General features: G+C 34.8%; 2 protein-coding genes across 5 annotated transcripts; both read right to left on the reverse strand.

The window, feature by feature from the left end:
* Nucleotides 1-2,215: 2,215 nt before the first annotated feature.
* bri3bp (bri3 binding protein) lies at nt 2,216-6,777 on the reverse strand. The gene is given in 3 exon segments (NM_001089335.1): nt 2,216-2,912; nt 4,390-4,492; nt 6,491-6,777. Coding segments are annotated over 3 exon segments (705 nt in total). The 5' UTR covers nt 6,671-6,777; the 3' UTR covers nt 2,216-2,490.
* A 1,826-nt stretch (nt 6,778-8,603) lies between these two features.
* On the reverse strand, nt 8,604-20,294 carry poli (polymerase (DNA directed) iota). Of its 4 annotated transcripts, none has more exons than XM_087251911.1 (11): nt 20,264-20,294; nt 20,103-20,172; nt 19,027-19,146; nt 18,142-18,306; nt 16,257-16,400; nt 15,808-16,041; nt 14,064-14,242; nt 13,191-13,282; nt 12,962-13,095; nt 10,115-10,314; nt 8,604-9,475 (listed from the first exon to the last, which is right to left on the reverse strand). In XM_087251911.1, exons 1-11 carry the CDS (start codon nt 20,288-20,290, stop codon nt 8,684-8,686), a joined length of 2,157 nt encoding a protein of 718 aa, XP_087108037.1. In that variant the 5' UTR covers nt 20,291-20,294; the 3' UTR covers nt 8,604-8,683.
* Nucleotides 20,295-20,574: the final 280 nt, after the last annotated feature.

Genomic DNA, 20,574 nt, shown 5'->3' on the forward strand with positions numbered 1-20,574 from the left:
TAGAAAAGATTATTTTTAGGTACATTTATTGGATATAAATACAGTAAAAACTGTAATATTGTCAAATTGATTCTATTTTTTTTTTATAATTATTTTTTCGGTGTTTTCACCTTTATTTGACAGGACAGTAGAGAGCATTGACAGGAAAGCATGGGGAGCAGAGAGAGGGGAAGGATCGGCACAGGACCGCATGGCGGAATCGAACTTGGGTCGCCATGAGCACCGGAGTGCATGTGTCGACGCACCAACCACCACAGCTGACAAAATTGATTCTGATTTAACGTATATCAAATTGCAATTGATTCCTTAAAAGAACAACAATTTCTTTTCATAAATCTTAAGTGTAACACGATTTTTTAGAATCATTTCTTATTATTATCAATGTAAAAAAAAAAGTTGAGGTGATCAATTTCTTGTTTTCTCTGATGAAAACACAAAACACAACTCAAAAGATTTTTTTTTTTTTTTTTTTTTTTTTTTAAATCGCAACCTTGCCAAGTATTAACTTCTGTGAAGAAAAATTATTTTCAAAATATTTATCAACCTTACAACTTTTGGACAGTAGCATACTTTTTTGAAATAGTGGTATAATCATGCAACAGCAACAACAAAACTCAATTTATGGCATATTATGGAATGAAAATAAACGTTTCATGAAAATAAATGAACGCTGGCCATTCAGATTTCTTTCAAAATGTAAAAATGTATAAAAAAAATCAAAAATTGCAGCAATATGTAATATTTCTATGAATCACACAATAATGTTTTAAATATCTTTAAAAACATGCAGACTAGTTTTAGCTACTAAGAATGCTTGATAATAATAAAAAAAAAAAACATTTAAAAATGGATTTACAAGATAGGTCCCCCAAAAAATGAAAACTGTCTCATCTTTTAATTTCCCTCACAATGGTTTTAAAGCTGTACGAGTGTTTCCTTCTTCTGTTTAATATTTTCAAAACCTATTTGAGTTTCTTTCTTCTGTTGAACAGGAAAGAAGATATTTTGAAGAATGCTGGCTGATGACACCCATTGACTTCCATGGCAGTGGAAAAGAAAATTACGATGGAGGTCATTGGGTGCCATCAACCATTCATTCATTTTCTTTTCGGCATGGTCCCTTTGTTTATCAGGGGTTGTCACAAAGGATTGAACCGCCAACTTATCAAGCCTATGTTTTGCACAGCGGATGCCCTTCCAGCTGCAACCCATCACTGGGAAACACCCATACACTCTCATTCACAAACATACACTACGGACAATTAAGCTTACCCGATTTACCAGTACCGCATGTCTTTGGACTGTGGGGGAAACCGGAGCACCCGGAGGAAACCCACATGAACACGGGGAGAACATGCAAACTCCACACAGAAATACCAACTGACCCAGCTAAGGCTCGAACCAGCGAACAGTGATAACCACTGCACCACCCTGCCATCAACCAGCATTCCTCAAAATATCTTCTTTTGTGTTAAAAAAAAACTCAAATAGGTTAAACAAATGGACGGGAAGCAAATGATGGCAAATTTCATTTGTGAGTAAACCTTCCTTATACTCTTAAAGCAAATTAAAAGTGCAGGAAGTAGGGAAAGTGAATAAAATTCAGCAGATAAGATGGGACACAGGTTAGAACAGTTAGCAGGCATTTAAAGCAGAGAAAACGCCACTGTCTTTAAATAAAAATGAGTTTACCAAGCAGCACTAATAGGTAGTGGGATTGGTGCTATTCAATCAATCCCTCTTTATAATGGTACATAGAATGATCTCAAGCTGAGAACAAAGTGCATGACCAGGTTTTACCCTGTAGGTACTTATCTGAAGCACACAAGAATCTCTCTCTCAGATGACGCTGGACAGAGACACCGGTGTACATTGCAGCACTGTTAGCTTGCTGCCAGGAACACTGATCTCAATTTTGATGACTAGCTGCTTTCTGAAAGCGATTTCCACATACATCTTCATCCCTGATAGTGCTGATCGTTTCTGAACTCTGCTGACCTCAAGAGGAGACAAGGGAGAGAGAGAAAAAAAAAAAACATGCAGTGATAATGACTATTCTTCACACTTTGAGTGTTTCTGGATTGACTCTCAATGACATTGCCTTTACGACTGATAAATAACACACGCTTTAAAAAAAACTCTTCATATAAAGCTTATGGAAAAGAGAATAACACTGAGCAATGGACATACTCACACACACGCTTACACACATGTATACAAAAAAGTCCTGATATTTACTCAAAATTAAAAAGAAATGGGCGGCTACAGTAGAAGTGGACACTAGCAATACACTCTACGACAACAGGGCGAATAAAATCAATCCTCTAATGGAGAAAGAATCAAATTTCCACACGTCACGTACGATTCTCGTCAGGGGGGACATCCTGAGAAAAATTCGGTGGAAAGAAATAACAAAAACAACATTTTTTTGTTTGTTTCTTCTCAACTCAAGCCACAAACCCCAGCTCTGAGCCTTTGGTGAAGATCTCTTCATTGGTCGCTGGAGCGCTCTAGGGTTTCAATCACTCTGCTCAGGCGGATGTTGAGGAGGCGGATCTGGGTGTCGAGCTGGTCGATCTTCTCCTCCAGAGTTCCAGATCCTCCTCCTTTCCTCCAGTACGCTCCGACCGGCCCCGTCATGAAATACACGGCCATGATGAAGCACAGCGGCAGCACTGCCTTTTCCGGATCGCCCTCGAATTTCTGCAGAATGTACAGGCAGGAGAGGGCGAAAAGGGTGACGCGGGCCAGCCAGAAGAATCGGCCGAACACTGCGTGGAGGATGTAAAAGAAGCCGCTCAGGAACAGGGAAAGGAACCAGTAGGCCACCAGGAGGGCTGCCACTAGAAGAAGAGCCCGAGCGGGAGAGCTGGACACGGATGATGGGCTGAAGTATTGCGTCAGGTTAGAGGCTGAGAAGCAAAAATGAAAAACAGATGGAAATTGAAGAGAGAATGACAAGTGCAATCATACGCAAACAGGAAAATATACATACAGGTATATGATATTTCAGTCAAACTAGCCCTATTTAACAGTTCTAACGTTCAAACTATATATCATTCATTCATTCATATTCTGCCGCTTTTCCGGGGCCGGGTCGCGGAGGCAGCAGTCTTAGGAGAGAACTCCAGACTTCCCTATCCCCGGACTCTTCCTCCAGCTCTTTCGGGGGGATCCCGAGGCGTTCCCAGGCCAGCCGAGAGACATAGTCCCTCCAGCGTGTTCTGGGTCTTCCCCGAGGCCGCGTCCCGGTGGGACATGCCTGGAACACCTCCCTAGGTAGGCGTCCAGGAGGCAACTGAAACAGATGCCCAAGCCACCTCAGCTGACCTTTCTCGATGTGGAGGAGCAGCGACTCTACTCCGAGCTCCTCCTGGGAGTCAGAGCTCCTCACCCTATCCATAAGAGTGCGCCCTGCCACCCTTCAAAGGAAATTCATTTCGGCCGCTTGTATCCGAGATCTTGTCCTTTCAGTCATTATCCAAAGCTCATGACCATAGGTGAAAGTAGGAACGTAGATTGATCGGTAAATCGAGTGCTTTGCCTTTCGGCTCAGCTCCTTCTTCACCACAACGGACCTGTACAACGACTGCCACTGCACCAATCTGCCTGTCAATCTCTCGTTCCATCCTTCCCTCACTTGTGAACAAAACCCTGAGATACTTAAACTCCTCCACCTGAGGTAAGGACTTTTCTCCACCTGCAAACTATATATTTGTTATTTTATTTTGAAGATCTGAGATTTTATTTTCAACTATCTGCTGCCATTTTCAATATGACAATACATGTCAAGCAAAATGATATTCAAATTCAAAGAATACAGCACATAATCAGTTACCGAGACGACTATTGTTATAGTATTTTATGTTGTTGTCCAGCTGTGACATCGCAGAAATAGAAAACGTTTGTAAATAGAAATTTAGTATGTCGCTGTCACAGATGGTTAGGACAAAAACTCCTTTTAACATAAAAAAGGTACATTGTAATGTGTATCGCAGCATTGTGTATAGTGTAAAACACAATGTAATAAATGTAAACAGCGTCTACCAACAGTCACAAAAAATCATCTACTCTCTCTATTCAGACCTAAAATCTGATTGTTATGAGATGTTGTTCCAAAACATGATTTGTTCATTCAATAGTACTCTTGAATAGTACTGAGTGCTCTCATGAATGTAATGTAGCATTATAAAATTATAGGTAAATGATCACAATGAAATCCAAGTAGTAATCTTAAAAATGCATTTGATGCATGTTAATCATAGGTGTAAAGAGTAACGCATTTCGGCTGACCATTTGTGATCTGATCACTGAAAACACATTAATGCCAGGTGAAAGACAGAGCTAAATTCATATACAATAAACAAAGCAATTCTGGTGCTGACTTACAGTCAATGCCCATAACGTCCAGCAGATCCACCCACAGTTTCCACAAAGTGTCCAATAATGAATCGACTCCATGAACAAACCTCTCGGTAGTTTTTGAGAAGAACTGCAAAACAATGAAATACAGGTTTTTAAATATTTAAAGAATAATAACTTAGCACAATTACCAATGTTGTTTTACATGAATATGCATGCATTTTATCTATATATATATATATATATATATATATATATATATATATATATATATATATATATATATATATATATATATATATATCTTTATATTAAAATTATTTCACTAGTAAATATCTAATTATCTCTCCGTGAAAATAATTAGCTTTTGATGTACAACACCAGGTCTTCTCCTTTTTGACCAACATAAATTTCTCATATTTATCAGAAAAAAAATGTATAACTGAAGGACACCCTGTATACCCATTATACCATTATTACACATTTATAGTAATTGTTTGTTGGCAATACACAAAGACAATCCCTTTCAAGTATGCCTCATGCTGCCATATCTGTAAATACATTGAACATTTTAGTAATTTTAAGAAATCAATTATTTTTTGTTCTGCATTATAGTGTAAAAACACGATTTATGGAAATGAATAAAAATTGAGCTTTTTAGTGGTTTTTAGAAATCCTGTTTTAACAAAGAGCATTGAAGCGTTCAATTGCAAAAAATAGCGGTAATTTTTTTTTTTTCAAATAAGCTTTTCCTAAACAAAATGAAAAATAGTTTTATGAATACTACTAACATAACTTTCAACTATGCCACGCTTGCCCAAGGAAAAGCTGAAAAATATGCTTAGAATTCTAAACACATTTGATTAATGACAATAAACAAACATTATAACACACCAATGCCAAAAGATAACTAAGATACATTCAAATATTTAACAAAAACCCATAAAATTGTATGGCAATTGTACATCAATTATACATGCATGCTGCATAAATACACACAAAAAATATGCATATAAATATTTGCTTCAAATATTTGCTGCTTATTTAAACTTATTTAAAATGAGCTAAAACAACACAGTTCTTGAGATTTTTTTGAGACCACCTAATTGCTTTACGTTCAATCCACTTTAATTTTTTAAATTAACTTAATTTGTGTTGAGCTAACATGAATGATCTGTGTGGAATCCTGCCTTTTTTAAAGTATCTAATTTAATTGATAAAACAAATTATGCATTCCCAATAACTAATTAACAAACACTCTGTTTAAATGACATTTATCATATGTTTTATTGGACATTACTTAATATTGACTTATTCACTTATATAATACAATAAAATAAAACTCACTGACTGATTAAAGCTAAAAAAAAAAAAAAAAATGAAAGAACATTAAAAATATACCACAAAAATAAAATAAAACATTTTATGTCAATTATACATTCAAGTTATTTAAACAACATTATTTAGGCTGCTTGTTCAAACAACTTATTTAAAATCTGCTAAAACAACAATTCTTCAGTTTTTATGGGGGGACAACTTAATTGTTTTACATTTAATTCACTTAAATTTGTTAAATTAACATCGATTTGTGTTGAAACAAGAAGAATAAACCATGTGGAACCCTTCATTTGTACAGTATCCAATTAATATATATATATATATATATATATATATATATATATATATATATATATATATATATATATATATATATATATATATATATATCCAATAACTAATTAACAAATAATCTATTCAAATTACATTAATCGTGTTTTATTGGACATGATTTAATCTCGAAAATTGACTCATTCCCTTACACAATACAATAGAATAAAATTCAATGACTGATTGATTAAAGCAGCTATGGTAAAGCATTATCGAAAAACCAACAAATCTGAAGTAGTGGCTCATCTGCAAGTGCACCAGACACTTTATGGCAGACACTTTCTAGAACCTAGTGACCTACATAAACAACACTGCTCGAATACGGCATGCTCTCTACATAGTCAGCTCACTAGGTTTTAGGACACAGCCACAGCTGACAGCTGGTGATCTCTGCAGGCCCCAAATAATGCACCTGCAAACAAAACAACAATTTAAAGGCTCCACGAGAGCATAGACAGACCTTGTAGAGGGCCCTGATGTTCTCCTCCCCGAAGACATTGCTGAGGGTCTGGTAGAAGCCGCTGGCCGCCCTCCTGAAGCTGTTCTGGGTGCTCGAGTCTTTCCTGCTCCGCGCTGCCCCAGTAAGGAGGACGAGCGCCAAAAACAGGCTCAAAACCACCGCTAATTTAGCTCCTTTCATCCTCAGAGAAGAACTGGCAACCGGCAATGTGCAGTGGAGGAAATGCTGGATGGCGGGTCTGATGTAGCTGATAAAAAAACTGAATATAGCGGTGTGATATGCCGGAAGATGATGCTGCAGAGAGATGGAGGAGGAAGCCGAGCACGACTAAAGAGCGGAAGCTGTATGCGGCGGCTGACTAAAAATAGATTTTTAAAATAAAAGTCATATATATTTTTTATAAATTGTTAAAATTAGTATTTAATTTTTAAATAAAAAACATACTTTTTAAAAAAATCTAATAATTAGATATCAAATACAGTAATTTAAAAAAATGAAACAAGCAAAGGTTAGAAATAAAAAGGAAGTTTGAAATAGGAAGAGTAGTATATAGTATATATATAACACTAAATAAATGAATGGACTGGTAAAATGAATAATAAAAATTCAAAAAAATTAAATATTTCTTATAGTGTATTTAATTGTTATAATATCCATTATGCATACAGGACTTATTTTAAAAACATTTAAAACATAACGAATCACAACATTTGAACAAAAGTGTATATACATTTTTTGTTATTATAAAAACAAAATAAGACCCAATAATAAATGTATTAAATACAAACACTTTAAAATGTTAGGCTCGTGTATTAAGTGACTTCAATAACATCAAAATAGTTATTCAGAGGCATGTTTTATGAAAAAAATTATATATATCCAACGTCTTTATATAAAGTTCACAAAAAACTCTTTGGGCACCCGGCGCAATAAGGCACAAGATGTGTTTGGAGTGATTTGTTTCTTTTTTTCGACTAGCAAAACAGTAATTTTCACGTTTTATGCCACGTTGTTTAAATAGCAAATCCATTTGCGCCACTTTGTAGACTGATAGGCATGCTGGTCTATAAAGGAGATGTTAAGACACATTGTTTGTGCATTGTTATTTTAAGGAACTGAAATAGACCACGCAATTGACCAGCTAAAAACTGATCTAAAGTCCTCCGCAGAGCAGTTAGTTATGTGCCTATATGGTCCAAACGCTTACACATGCTTAATACACACAGGATGTACAGCAATACACAAATGTCTTTGCATATGAAAATAATTAAAGGATTAAAATGTTACTAAGATTATTATTGTCTACATAAATATAAATAATAATAATATTCATAATATTCAATTTCACTATACGAAAGTATATATGACAAATAAAGGCCTGATTTGATTTGACATATATGCATCAGCATATGGGGCATAAGAATAGGACGTGTGTTTGTATATAAACTAAGTTTTTTGACCTCACTTTGTTATTATTGTTCATTTATTTATTTTCTGGAAATTAGAACTGAATTTAAAAATAGTTTTAAAACAAGTCTTGTGCTTAACAAACAAAATTAAATATGTAGGCTAATGGATGTCGTCAGTTGAGTGCGTACAACACAGTTTCCTTATCCACAAAAGTAAAGAGAAAGTAACGAGGCCGAATGGAGTAAGCTCAATATTTATAAATGCACTGCAGATTGTCTGTTTAACTGTTTTCTTTTTCAGTTTTTGCCTGCCTAGTTAACCTAATTAACCTAGTTAAGCCTTTAAATGTCACTTTAAAAAAAGTCTGCCATGTAAATAGCAAATGCGCCATGTGCAATTGACTCTTACTGGGAGATGAGACTTGGTTTAATGCACATTACGTTCAAAACACACCCATAACTCATTAAGAGAATAAGCACAACCCTGTTATACCAGACAGAGCCGCAGACCCGGTATTTTCCAGTTCTTAAAATAGCAAAAGTGGACTTTTACATGCCCTTTATACTTTTGCACCATGCGCTTTAGACTTTGTGCCTAGATCATTAAAATAGAGCCCTTTAAGTGAAGTCATTATTTAACCTAATGCGTGATGTTGTTCAATGGAAGTCATATCAGGTTTGACATGAAATTGAGTAAATGACAGTTTTTAAACTTTCTGAAAACAATCGCTTTATTTACAAAGGATCTTTTGTATTATAGAACAGCACTAAAGTGTTTGTGTCTTTAGTTGGGTTTGAAGTATTTCAGTATGTTGTTACACTGGCTGCCTTTAGTCGAGGTCTTCCTGTCTCTGCTATTGGAGGATTTATGTGAGTGTTTTGAAGGGATTTTGAGGACCGGCCTCTGCTGTCTCCACTCGGTCAGTAATTCCCTTTGCACATCAGCAGGAAGTTGTGAAAACACATAAGGGTCCACATTTGCAGGAACTTCTGGCTGAATGGCCTGAGTGGAGTGTGGGATATCGTCACTTTCTGTGACCATGACAAGTTCAGAACTGAACTCCGGGATCGACTGAGGAGATGAAAAGTTCTGGCTGAGTTCATGGGGATTAGAAGCAGAATTTGTGCAGACATTTACTGCAGACTCACAAGGTTTTGGTGTTTTTGGTTGGCGAGAGGCAAACGTGGGTTGATGTTCTGGGTCAACATCTTCTGTGTCAGCGGGTCTGTAAAAGGAGTCTCCCTTTTTAAAACTGGACATCAGCTCCATCTGAATGTGTTCAGGAAGGAGTTTGAATACATCCGCATCAACATTAGGAGGCAGCTTGAAATGCAATGTTGTTTTGGGAGCGCTGCTCAAACAAGGCGGTCTGATGTTTATGTTTGCATGTTGTGAGTGCTCTGAAACAGGCTGTCTGGGAGATAGGGAAGATTTGGGGTTGACTGAGGTCGACTGTGTTTGGGTTGGAGATATTGATGTGTTGTTTACTGGTTTCCACGCTTTATCATTTTTATGCAAAACATCTGCTTGAGTGAAATGGGAAGATGCAACAGATTCACAGAGATCAGAGTCCACCTGGTGACAAGGAGAAAAAGAACAAGTTAACGACTGCCGTTTACGTTATTGCTGAATTGATTAGCATATAAAAACCTAAATAGTTTATCATATGTTATCTAAATAGAAGTCATCCATAACTGTAGAAAAAAAATCTATAATAAAATAAATTAACATAATACATAAGATTTTCATTCATTCATTCATTTTCTTTTCGGCTTAGTCCCTTTATTAATCTGGAGTCACCACAGCAGAACGAACCACCAACTTATCCAGCCCATGTTTTACACAGTGGATGCCCTTCCAGCCCTTCATGCCACTGTGGCGACCCTGGATTAATAAAGGGACTAAGCCGAAAAAAGAAAATGAATAAATAAATGTATCACTGTTTACTGTATTTTCATTACATTTCTTTAAATATGAATACAATAAAAGGTGAACTGTCCGACTTCCTATTCCTCTTAATTAGGGATACATCCTCAAGTTCTATCCTTAATAAACAGTATCATGTAAAGAAATAAAGTTAAAAAGAGATGACTTTTTAGAAACACAACACATACCATTTCAGCAGTAAAATAGAGTCAGAAAGATTTTTTTTTCATATTTAAATTGTTTTATTAATATTAATAGCGGTGGATGGAGAAAAGCACACATACTGACCTGCTGAGATGGGATTTGTGTTGTTGAAGGAGATTTGTGTGTAAAAAAAGAAGCGATGGAGCTTTTGCTGGAGCTTTTAGCCTGCAGGTTGCTAAAACACACATTGAGCAGAGTCAGATGAAAAGGCTGATGTGGGTCCACCATTTTATGAAAGAGCTTCATCGACAGTGACAGTAACTGGGGCACAGCCTCGCTGCTTCCTAAAATACCAAAAGAAGAGGTGAATATGAAGACAAACAATCCAGCACAACAAAAAAATCTGCTAATGTTACAATAATCCCACTGCAGGTTATTATATTATATTATATTATATTATATTATATTATATTATATTATATTATATTATATTATATTATATTATATTATATTATATTATATTATATATGCATGTGACTTGTGAAATGATTAGGTATTTAAAGGCATTTTACAATTAAAGCATGCAAACAAAACTACAGCTACATGATCTCTATTCGTAATTTGATTTAGAAATTTAGAAATTTAAAATCAGGATATGCTTTGGTTTATAATAACTTCAATGATCTCAGTAATGCATTTTTATTTACAGAAATCTGTGTATGTGCCTATTAAGAGCAGTCCTCACTTATGGCTGTAAAAACACTTCAGTCTTATTCTTATCAATAATGGCTGCAAAATATATCGTTTCAGCATCGATACCACATTGTGTGCATCCACAGTAGTCACATCGCAGGATATGCTATGTTGAGTTATAGTTGATAAGCTCCACAGTTCAGAGTTTAACCATAACAGTGAATATTTTATGCATTATTCACTCATCTACAAAATCATTACAATAAATCTAAAATAGTACTTTATTTCCTATTAAAGCTATTTAAGTCATCTGGTGCAATAGCATTAATATTGATATATAAAGCTGAAGTCAGAATTATTAACCCCCTTTTAAATATTTACCAAATGATGCTTAACAGAGCAAGGGAACTTTCACAGTATGTCTGATAATATTTTTTCTTCTGGGGAAAGTCTCATTTGTTTTATTTCAGCGAGAATAAAAGCAGTTTGAAATTCTTAAAAATACATTTTAGGACAAAATTATTAGCCCCTTTAAGCTATTTTTTTTCCGATAGTCTACAGAACAAACCATTGATATACAATAATTTGCCTAATTATTCAGACAACACAGAGGCTCAGTGGTTATCATCACAGCAAGAAGGTCGCTGGTTCGAGTCCCGCCTGGGGTCAGTTGACATTTCTGTGAGGAGTTTGCATGTTCTCCCCTTGTTCACGTGGGTTTCTTCCGGGTGCTCCGGTTTCCCTCACAGACCTAATACATGCGCTATAGGTGAATTGAATAAACTAAATTGGCCGTAGTGTGTGTGTGTGTGTGTGTGTGTGTGTGTGTGTGTGTGTGTGTGTGTGTGTGTGTGTGTGTGTGTGTGTGTGTGTGTGCGATTGAGTGTGTATGGATGTTTCCCACTACTGGATTGTAGTTGGTGGTTCCTTCTGCTGTGGTGACCCCTGATGAGTAAAGGGACTAAGCTGAAAAGAATATGAATGAATGAGTGAATAATATATACGATAAACTAAAACAGTTTTTTGAGGTTTACTTTTTATAAAAATTGCGCTATTCTGAAAGGATTCACATTTAAAAATGTTTCATTTAAAGTCTCTCTAGATGAAAATTGCAAATGTGCTACAAACAATGAAATAATGATGGCATGTACTGGGATAATAGTTTATATTTCTGATATAAACACTTATGTAAACAGTAAAGACAAAATCACAGTTTGAAAGCAATTTAACACTTCAACCGAAGCATCAAGCTACCATAAAAAAATCTAATAATTCAAGACATTCTTTAAAAATGCTGATTCATTTAGTAAGAAAGCATTTTTATAGTCTTTATGACTGAGCTACTGAATTAATTCAAAATGAGATTTTACAAAGTGACGCACACATTTTTAAAAATAATAAAAAATAAAATAGTCTGAACCTGATTTGTTTTGTTAAGTTGTCTATTGAAGTAGATTTTTATTTTATAAAGCTATGTAATGACACATTTAATAGGGTGAGAGGAGGACCATATGAATTTGCCATTATATGTCTTTGAAAACAGCTAATATGTTAAGGCAAGAGGTCATAAAAGAGCATGAGAGAGGACTTGAGGATAGAATGAGAACCATCTATGTAAACAAAGCCAGAAAAGCATGAAATTTATACAACACATGTTGTAACTGTCATGCATGTTTGAAAAAAAAACACACTGTATGGGAGAAAGGGTTCAGTTTAGATGTTTGAAAACAATGCAAATTTCAACTATATGTGGCAAAACAGTTATGAATACTTTAGATCTGTACATTATAAGGGCCAAAAAGAAGAGGGGGCTTTAAATTTGGTTCATAAAGGAGTAGGAGCTGGGAAAGGCCTTTTAAACCAGGAACCAGCTGTGAACACACAAAGGAGGGACATCAGATTGTCCTGAAGAGAGACTAGATATGGGTCTGCTTATGGACGTCACTGCATTTTAGGAAAATATTACAATAAAGTCTTTTCTTCTGACATTCATAACATCCAGTTGGAGTTGATTCATTAAAGGAACAGCCGGAAACCACGACACTATTCAGAACCGTGATTTCCATTTTACAAACAAAATCATGATTCTCCCCAGCAAGCATTATTTGTTTTTAAAAGATGTCTAATAGATGTCTTGGCTAAACAAGACTAAATTTGGGCTGTCAGTGAAACTCTAATAGACGTCTAAGAATAGCCTAAACTAGACTCCTCAAATAAACAGAAATGAATGACTACACATAAAAAATTGTTTGCTGGGTTAGTTTGTTCTGAATGGAGAAGCTCTAAACAGAACAGTACCTCCTGTGATCTTGAGCCCGGTGTGGTTGGGAATGGGACACTGACGACTCTCTCGATTAAACCAGCGATTGGTGACAGTGTATTTGCGAATCGTTAGTCTCAGTGTGTGTGGCTGCCTGCCATCTTTGTGCATCCTGAAGTAAATTCAAAAAACAGAACCAAACTATAAACAATGGCTAACAAACACCAATCAGTTTTGTTTTGGATAATGTAAAATAAATGCATTCACCTCTCAGTAAGGTTGATGAGCAGTTCTTCAATTTTCTTTAGAACTTCCTCTAGAGTGGACATTTTCTTGAATGAGTCCTCATCGCTGAGGGACTAAATCACATACACACAAAAATTCAACTTGGTTAAACATTAATAATACCAATAAGGATTGTTTATATCAGTATTTAAAGTTATTGCAGATTATTTTTCTTGCAGAGACTTTAAAAAACCTCAATGTATCGACAAGAGCCACGGAGCCACGTGTATTGATATAGCTTTGCCTGTATGTTTTTCCTGATCATTTAAAGTAACAATGATTTACAGAGGACGTCTTATATATTATAGTATATGAACATATTTACACAAAATGCAAATACAGCATTAGAGTAACTACAAATGTTCTTATTATTTACATATTGTTTTTTTTGTTGTTGTGGGCAACACGATGGCTCAGAAGGTCACTGGTTCCCATCTGGGTCAGTTGACATTTTTTGTGTGGAGTTTGCATGTTCTCCTGTGTTCGTGTGGGTACGGACTAAATTGTATGTGTGTTCAAAAGTGTATGGGCGTTTCAGTTGTACTGGGTTGCAGCTGGAAGGGCATCTGTTGTGTAAAACATATGCTGAAATAGTTGGCGGTTCATTCCGCAGTGGCGACCCCTGATAAATAAGGGACTAAGCTGAAGAAAAATGAATGAATGAACGTTTTTTGTTGCTTTAATTACAAGTAGATACAATACTTTTTTGCTCTTACATTAAAAACCAAAGATCAAAACTTCTGCTAAATGAGTAAATGCGTATTGTAAACCCATCCTAAAACATACCCAATATTAAATCTGTCCAGTTAAGACTGCTTCATTTTCACCTGAATAATCATTAAATGTGCAGAATACCTGAGGAGGACCCGCTGGAGTCACTGGAGAGTCATCAATCCCACAGGCGAGGTTTTGGATCCTCTTAGCGTTCATCTCTCCAAACTCTTTCACCAGATCGGACAAAGGGTACAACTGTAGATCTCTCACATTAACCAAACCCAGAGCCTTCAGCTTCTCACGTGTCTTGTAACCAATCCCTGTAATAATCCATAATAATGCATTTATTTGTATTGCACTTTTTATTAAAGCTCTACAGTAAAACTAAACACATTATAAAAAAATAAAAAAATATGAGAACAATTACAAACAAACTTAAGGCATAGTTTACCCCAAATATTTAATTATGCCTTTACTCATCCTCCACTTGTTCTAAACTGCTTTGAGTTTCTTTCTTCAGTTAAACCCAATAAAAGATATACTGAAAAATGCTAGAATAAAACAGCCATTGACTTTCATAGTATATTTTTTATACCATGAATGTCAATTCCAACATTCTTCAGAACATCTTGTTTTGCGTTTAAAAGGAGATAGAAATTTCATTACAGTTTTTAACCACTTTAGAACTACCAGAAATTTGAACCTTCACTTCAAATAAATGCATCCTAATTAACTTTTTAAAATGATCAAAAGTTGAAGCACTTCTGGTGTTAAATGGAAGTGCATTCCAGAATTTTCAGGCTTGAAGTAAAAATACAATCTTTCTCCCAGAAGTTTACATGGAGACAGAGTGAATGAGAAGGACTATAAAAGAGCAGACACTCAGGTGAAGCTCTATGTAGTGCTTTATGTATTATTATTATTAATCATTTTTATTTAAATGCACTTCAAACTAAGGAAAATCCTAAAGTGCTAAAAAAAACTTGAAAAAAGCAAAACAATTGGATCATTGTATGAAGCTAATTGGGTGATTGTTGAAAATAATCTGTAGTAATATGTATGGGACGAAGATAGTTTTTATTTTTTAATGAATGGAATTGTCGTGGGTCTTGCTATTATGTAATTGTTGTATGACTGTATTTGTCACCAGTGTTAAAGACAAATTTACTTTCTGTGTCAAGCAGAACAGACAATAAAGTTTATTCAATCAAACAAACAAACAAACAAACAAGTTAAAATCAGCTACCAACTGAGCAGAATGGGCAAAGCTTAATCAAACAAACAAAAAAAAGTTAAAGCAAAGTTAAAATCAGCTACCAACTGATTTACTCAAATACTTAAATAAATTTAGACATTAAAAAACGTCTGTCGAAGGTATGTTTTTAGACCCATTTTAAAACCAGCAGATGTTTATTGAGCCCTCAGATGTTTAGGAGGAGCACTCCAAATTATGTATAAAAATGAATTCATTAGTCCCTTATTTATCAGGGGTCGCCACAGCGAAATGAACCGCCAACTATTCCAGCATATGTTTTACATGGCTGATGCTGATTCAGCCGCAACCAAGTGCTGGGAAACACACATACACTCTTGCATTTACACACATACACTAAGGCCAATTTAGTTTATTCAATTCACCGATAGCACATGTCTTTGGACGTTGATGGAAACCGGAGCACTCAAAGGAAGCCCACGCCAACACAGGAAGAACAAGCAAACTCCACACAGAAATGCCAACTGGCCCCAGCCAGGACTCGAACCAGGGACCTTAGTGCTGTGAGGCGACAGTGGTAACCACTGAGCCATGTCTTAAAATAAGAACTTTAAAATCAGTTCTAGCATTGATAGGTAGCAACTGAATGGGTGAGTTTCTGTGTGATGTTACCTGGCACTTTGATGAGTCCTGTAAGGCTGCTCATGAGTTCAGCGTTGCTGTGAGGCAGGAGGGTGGTCTGCTGGTTGGGTTTAAAGCTGCCTGACACCAGCTTGGCTAATAGTTTGTTGCTAGCGACACCAGCACAGCCAGTTAGCCCCAGTGTGCTGAAGATGGCTTGCCTCATCTCAGCGGCAATCACAGAGCCGACAGCCAAACGAATGTTCTCCTCATCAACCACAACACCTGAAGATCAGCAAGATGATTTAGTATGACAAGAAATTATAGTAGTTCATTATAAACTATACAAGGAAAAGCGTAAGTTCAGCTCTTCTAGATAATTAATTGCATTTATAAAATCTGAATCAGCAAACTACGAAATACTAGGCTAGATCTGTCACTAATGTTTGATGAAAAGGAGTTTAACATTTTTTATATTAAGCAGTGCTCCAACAACTCACTTTCATGATTGTATACGTGTCCATTGAAGGAGAGATCTGAAATACGGGTCTCCTTTATTCGTTTCTCCACCATTTCTGTAACGTCCATGAAGTTCTCATCAAAGCCCAGCCGCTCCACTAGAGGGCAGTACGACATCAGCAATTCTTGGGCAAACAAAGTCATTGACAGTTTTTTAAGGCATTGTTGTATGCCTTAAAAGTATAGTTCACCCTAAAATGTACTCTATTAAGGCGTTCCAACCCTTCATGAGTATCTTTCTTATGTTAAAAACAATAGAAGATATTTTGTAGAAATCACTAGAGGAAAAACAAATTCAATGGAAGTGAATGGTTTCCAGATTTCTTTAAAATATCTTCTTCTGCAGTCAACAGAAAAAAGGCTATGTTTGGAACAAGTAAGGGTGAGTAAATGATGCCAATTTTATTTTTTGGGTGAACTATGCCTTTAATACACAGATTTAATATGTGTACTTAAAAATACCTAACTTAGTGTTACACAAAGATACTAGCAGGGTTCATACACATTTTTACTACAAAAATTCTATGACAATGTTTTTTGTAATGTCTACATATACATAGTAAATAATAAGACAAACAATTTTTCACAGCAAATTATAGAAAACGCAACAATCTATTTTGTTTAAATTTCTTTTTATATCCACGTAAAATTGATATTGATAATGCTTACACAGCACTAACAATGTGAGAGCATATTTTTGGCCAAGTTAGGGCTGCACGATATACCGTTTCAGCATAGATATTGCAATGTATGCATCCACAATAGTCACACCGCAGGATATGCAATGTTGGGATTATAGTTTAATATAGTTAAATTGTAATGGAGTAAAAGTTTATCATCTGCTTGCATTTTTAAATAAAAAGTTCACCCAAAAAATTACTTTCCATTTTTGAGTTTTTTTCACAATTATTTCACAAAAAGAATATAATTGAATAACTCCTATAGTATTGGAATAAGTGAAGTGTGAGTAAATAGTGAGTAAATTTTAATTTTTGAGTAAACGGTCCCTTTAAGGCCTGTGACTGTGTGAACATTTCAATATTTCAAATTTTAAAACAACCGGCCACAAGAAAATTTTTGTAACTTTAATAAACATTAAATAATATATAATGAAGACTATGCCATGTTGATTATTCCATATCTCTTCCTGAATAGTGAATACCTGAAAACTATAAACCACTGTTATCTTTACTATATTTTATTTATCTATGCATGTCATTTATTTGTTATTTATTTTACAAGAATCACTCCTCTACATAATATAATCTACTTATAATAAGTTTACTTATAATCTACTGAGAATAAGTTGGCAGGCATGTAGATGCAATGTAACTTAAATTCAACAAACGGACCATCAAAATAAAGTGTGACCAAATAACCCAATATGTTTAAAGAAATTTAAGAAATGTGCTAATGTAACATACTTGTTTTTTATGAAAAACAATGCTAAAGTAATTTATTATTTTGCGAAAATATGCTTTGTGTGTCAGAATGTTTGTCTTTGTTTTAATCAGAGTAACAATGTCCACTGCCAGTTCATCCAATTATATTCAGGCACCCCACACTGTAAAAGTCTGGGTTACACACAATTGATTTGAAAAAAATATCTACCTTCTCTTCTGCATTCGATTGATATGATATATATAAAAAACTGTTGTTGTACTCAATACATTTTAGTGGATTTTAATGTACGTTCATTTAAAAATGTATTGGAAAAAGGGACACTTTTTAATCTTTTTACTTTGAAAATGAAGTTGTATTATTAAACTTGTTTTGATGTTTAAAAAACCCTTTTTGTGTTTGACCCACTTGCACTTTATGGACACATATGCATAGCAGTACACATAAAACATATGATGTTCTCACCAGTGACTTTGTAGGACATTTCTCTGTAATGAGTGAGATCTTCTCCTTTTACAAGCACCAGCTGTGGACATTTCTCCACTGCATCTGTCACTGACATCAGTTTGTTCACGCCAAGCTCTCTTGCCACATAATTACTGGTTACAATAATATATTTCTGCTGTATCCCTAAAAAAAGTAAAGACATGACATTACAAAAGACAAGAATTACAAAAGTATTTTATTTGAATTAAATGGCAGAAAACACAAAAACGTGCTCATAAGTTTTGCAAAAGAATATAAAACAAAATGTAAACAGTCAAATAATAAAGATTTTATACTGTGTAAAAAAAAAAAAATTGTATTACAGTTGAACTCAGAACTATTAACTCCTCAGATTTATTAGTTCTCTGTTTCTTTTTTCCCCAATTTCTGTTTAACGGAGAGAAGATTTTTTTCAACAAATTTATAATAATAATAGATTTAATAACTCATTTCTAATAACTGACTTATTTTATCTTTGCATTGATGACAGTAAATAATGCTTTTCTTTATATTTTACACTTCTATACAGCTTAAAGTGACATTTAAAGGCTTAACTAGGTTAATTAGGTGAACTAACCAGGCAAATTATTGTATATATTGATGCTTTGTTTTGTAGACAATCGAAAATAAAATTAGCTTAAAGGGGCAAATAATATTGACCTTAAAATAACTTTTAAAAATTTAAAAACTGCTTTTATTCTAGCCAAAATAAAACAAGACTTTCCCCAGAAAAAAAACATATCAGACATACTGTGAAAATGTTCTTGCTCTGTTAAACATAATTTGGGAAATATTAAAAAAAAATAAAAAAAAAAATTAAAGGGGAGCTAATAATTCTGACTTCAACTGTATTTGGTGGTTTACCAAGAGGTTTGGTCCGGAGGGCTGGATTTCGGATCATCTCAACTTGTGCATAAAAACAGTCCAGGTCAAAATGCAGGATCACTCTCTGGGATGTCAATGAAACTCTATCAGTGGAACTTCCTTCTGAAATAATAAGTCAAGACACACATAAAACAGATACTGTTTTCGTTAGTTTTCTTTTCGGCTTAGTTCCTTTATTAATCAGGGTAAGTTAAACAGATAACTTATCCAGCACATTTTTACGCAGCGGATGCCCGTCCAGCCACAACCCAACACTGGGAAACACCCATACACTCTTCCATCCATACACTATGTGTGAATTAAGCTTTAATCCCACACGGAATCAGCGCATGCAGAATTCCACAGAATTTTAGCCCATCGTTGATTCGGTTTATTTACTTGTGTAAATGTGTGTAAATTTATATTTATTTCAGTTTTTTTAATTAATTTCAGTAATATTATTGACTAACATAAAAAAAATGTTTATATGATTTATTTACTATACATTGTGTAAAGTAATATTTTTGTAGGTCTAGTAGTAGTAGGTTTAGTAGGTTTAGTATTTTAGTAAGTCTTTTAGTAGATATATTATATGACATACTTGCTTTGTTTACCAAATAAAGAGGATCTAATTGGATTTGCATTTTAAACATTAAATAAAAGTTTAAACGGTATTGTTTTTTTATTACATATATTAGGGTTTTAGTTATGATACTCCCTAAATAATTCCGCAGATTTTTAACAATTCTGCGCAGAAATAGCAAAAAATGTCTGCAGATTCCGTCTGGCACTACCTATAACGCATGTCTTTGGACTGTGGGGGGAATCAGAGCACCAAGAGGAAACCCACGCGAACAGGGGGAGGACATACAAACTCCACACAGAAATGCCAACTGACCCAGCCGAGGCAGTCACCTAAACCAAACCTTAATACAGTCTATATTTCAAAACTGCCATGACACATTATGCCAAAGAAACTAACACTTTATTCTAAAGACACATGAATACTTTGAGTAAATGTTGTCTACAAAAACATATTTATGGTGAAGTTCACGGTTGTCCAGATAGAAACCCACCAGTCTCCAAAATGTCTGACTCTAAACTGCGTTCCCAGTCATTATTGTCTTCCTCTTCGTCCGAGTCCATCTTTACAACAACGAAATAAACAGTTGTGAATGACACTACCAAACTAAATAAAACATCACTGTAAATCAACAACAGCAAAACATGTCGACACCACAATCAAAACATAACCACCATGCATGTGCAGCATTTGCTGACATTTACTGCCATCTGCAGGTCTGGAGTAAAATGCAGGAAAAAAAGATTGACATTTATTCATTTTTTCTGTGCAGTTGTTTAAATTGATTGTGATCCATTTTATTTAAAGTTATACAGAAGTAAAAAAAATATATATATTTTTTTAAAAACCTAGCATGATTAATTCTATAAAATGGAAGAACGCATTTCATTATTACACAATATTATCATTTATACTCAAACCACAAACGCAATAATGTTATGTTAGATAAAAACATATAAAACATA

The sequence above is a fragment of the Danio rerio genome, chromosome 5 (assembly GCF_052040795.2).
Source record: "Danio rerio strain M-AB ecotype USA chromosome 5, GRCz13ab, whole genome shotgun sequence".
Taxonomy (NCBI): Eukaryota; Metazoa; Chordata; class Actinopteri; order Cypriniformes; family Danionidae; genus Danio; species Danio rerio.

Coding starts and splice junctions, on each gene's coding strand:
- poli (XM_087251910.1), bottom strand. CDS start 20,290: ATGCATGGTGGTTATGTTTTGATTGTG. Junction 16,042..16,256: donor ACACGTATACAATCATGAAA/GTGAGTTGTTGG, acceptor GCTGATCTTCAG/GTGTTGTGGTTGATGAGGAG. Junction 9,476..10,114: donor CACAAATCCCATCTCAGCAG/GTCAGTATGTGT, acceptor CCTTGTCACCAG/GTGGACTCTGATCTCTGTGA.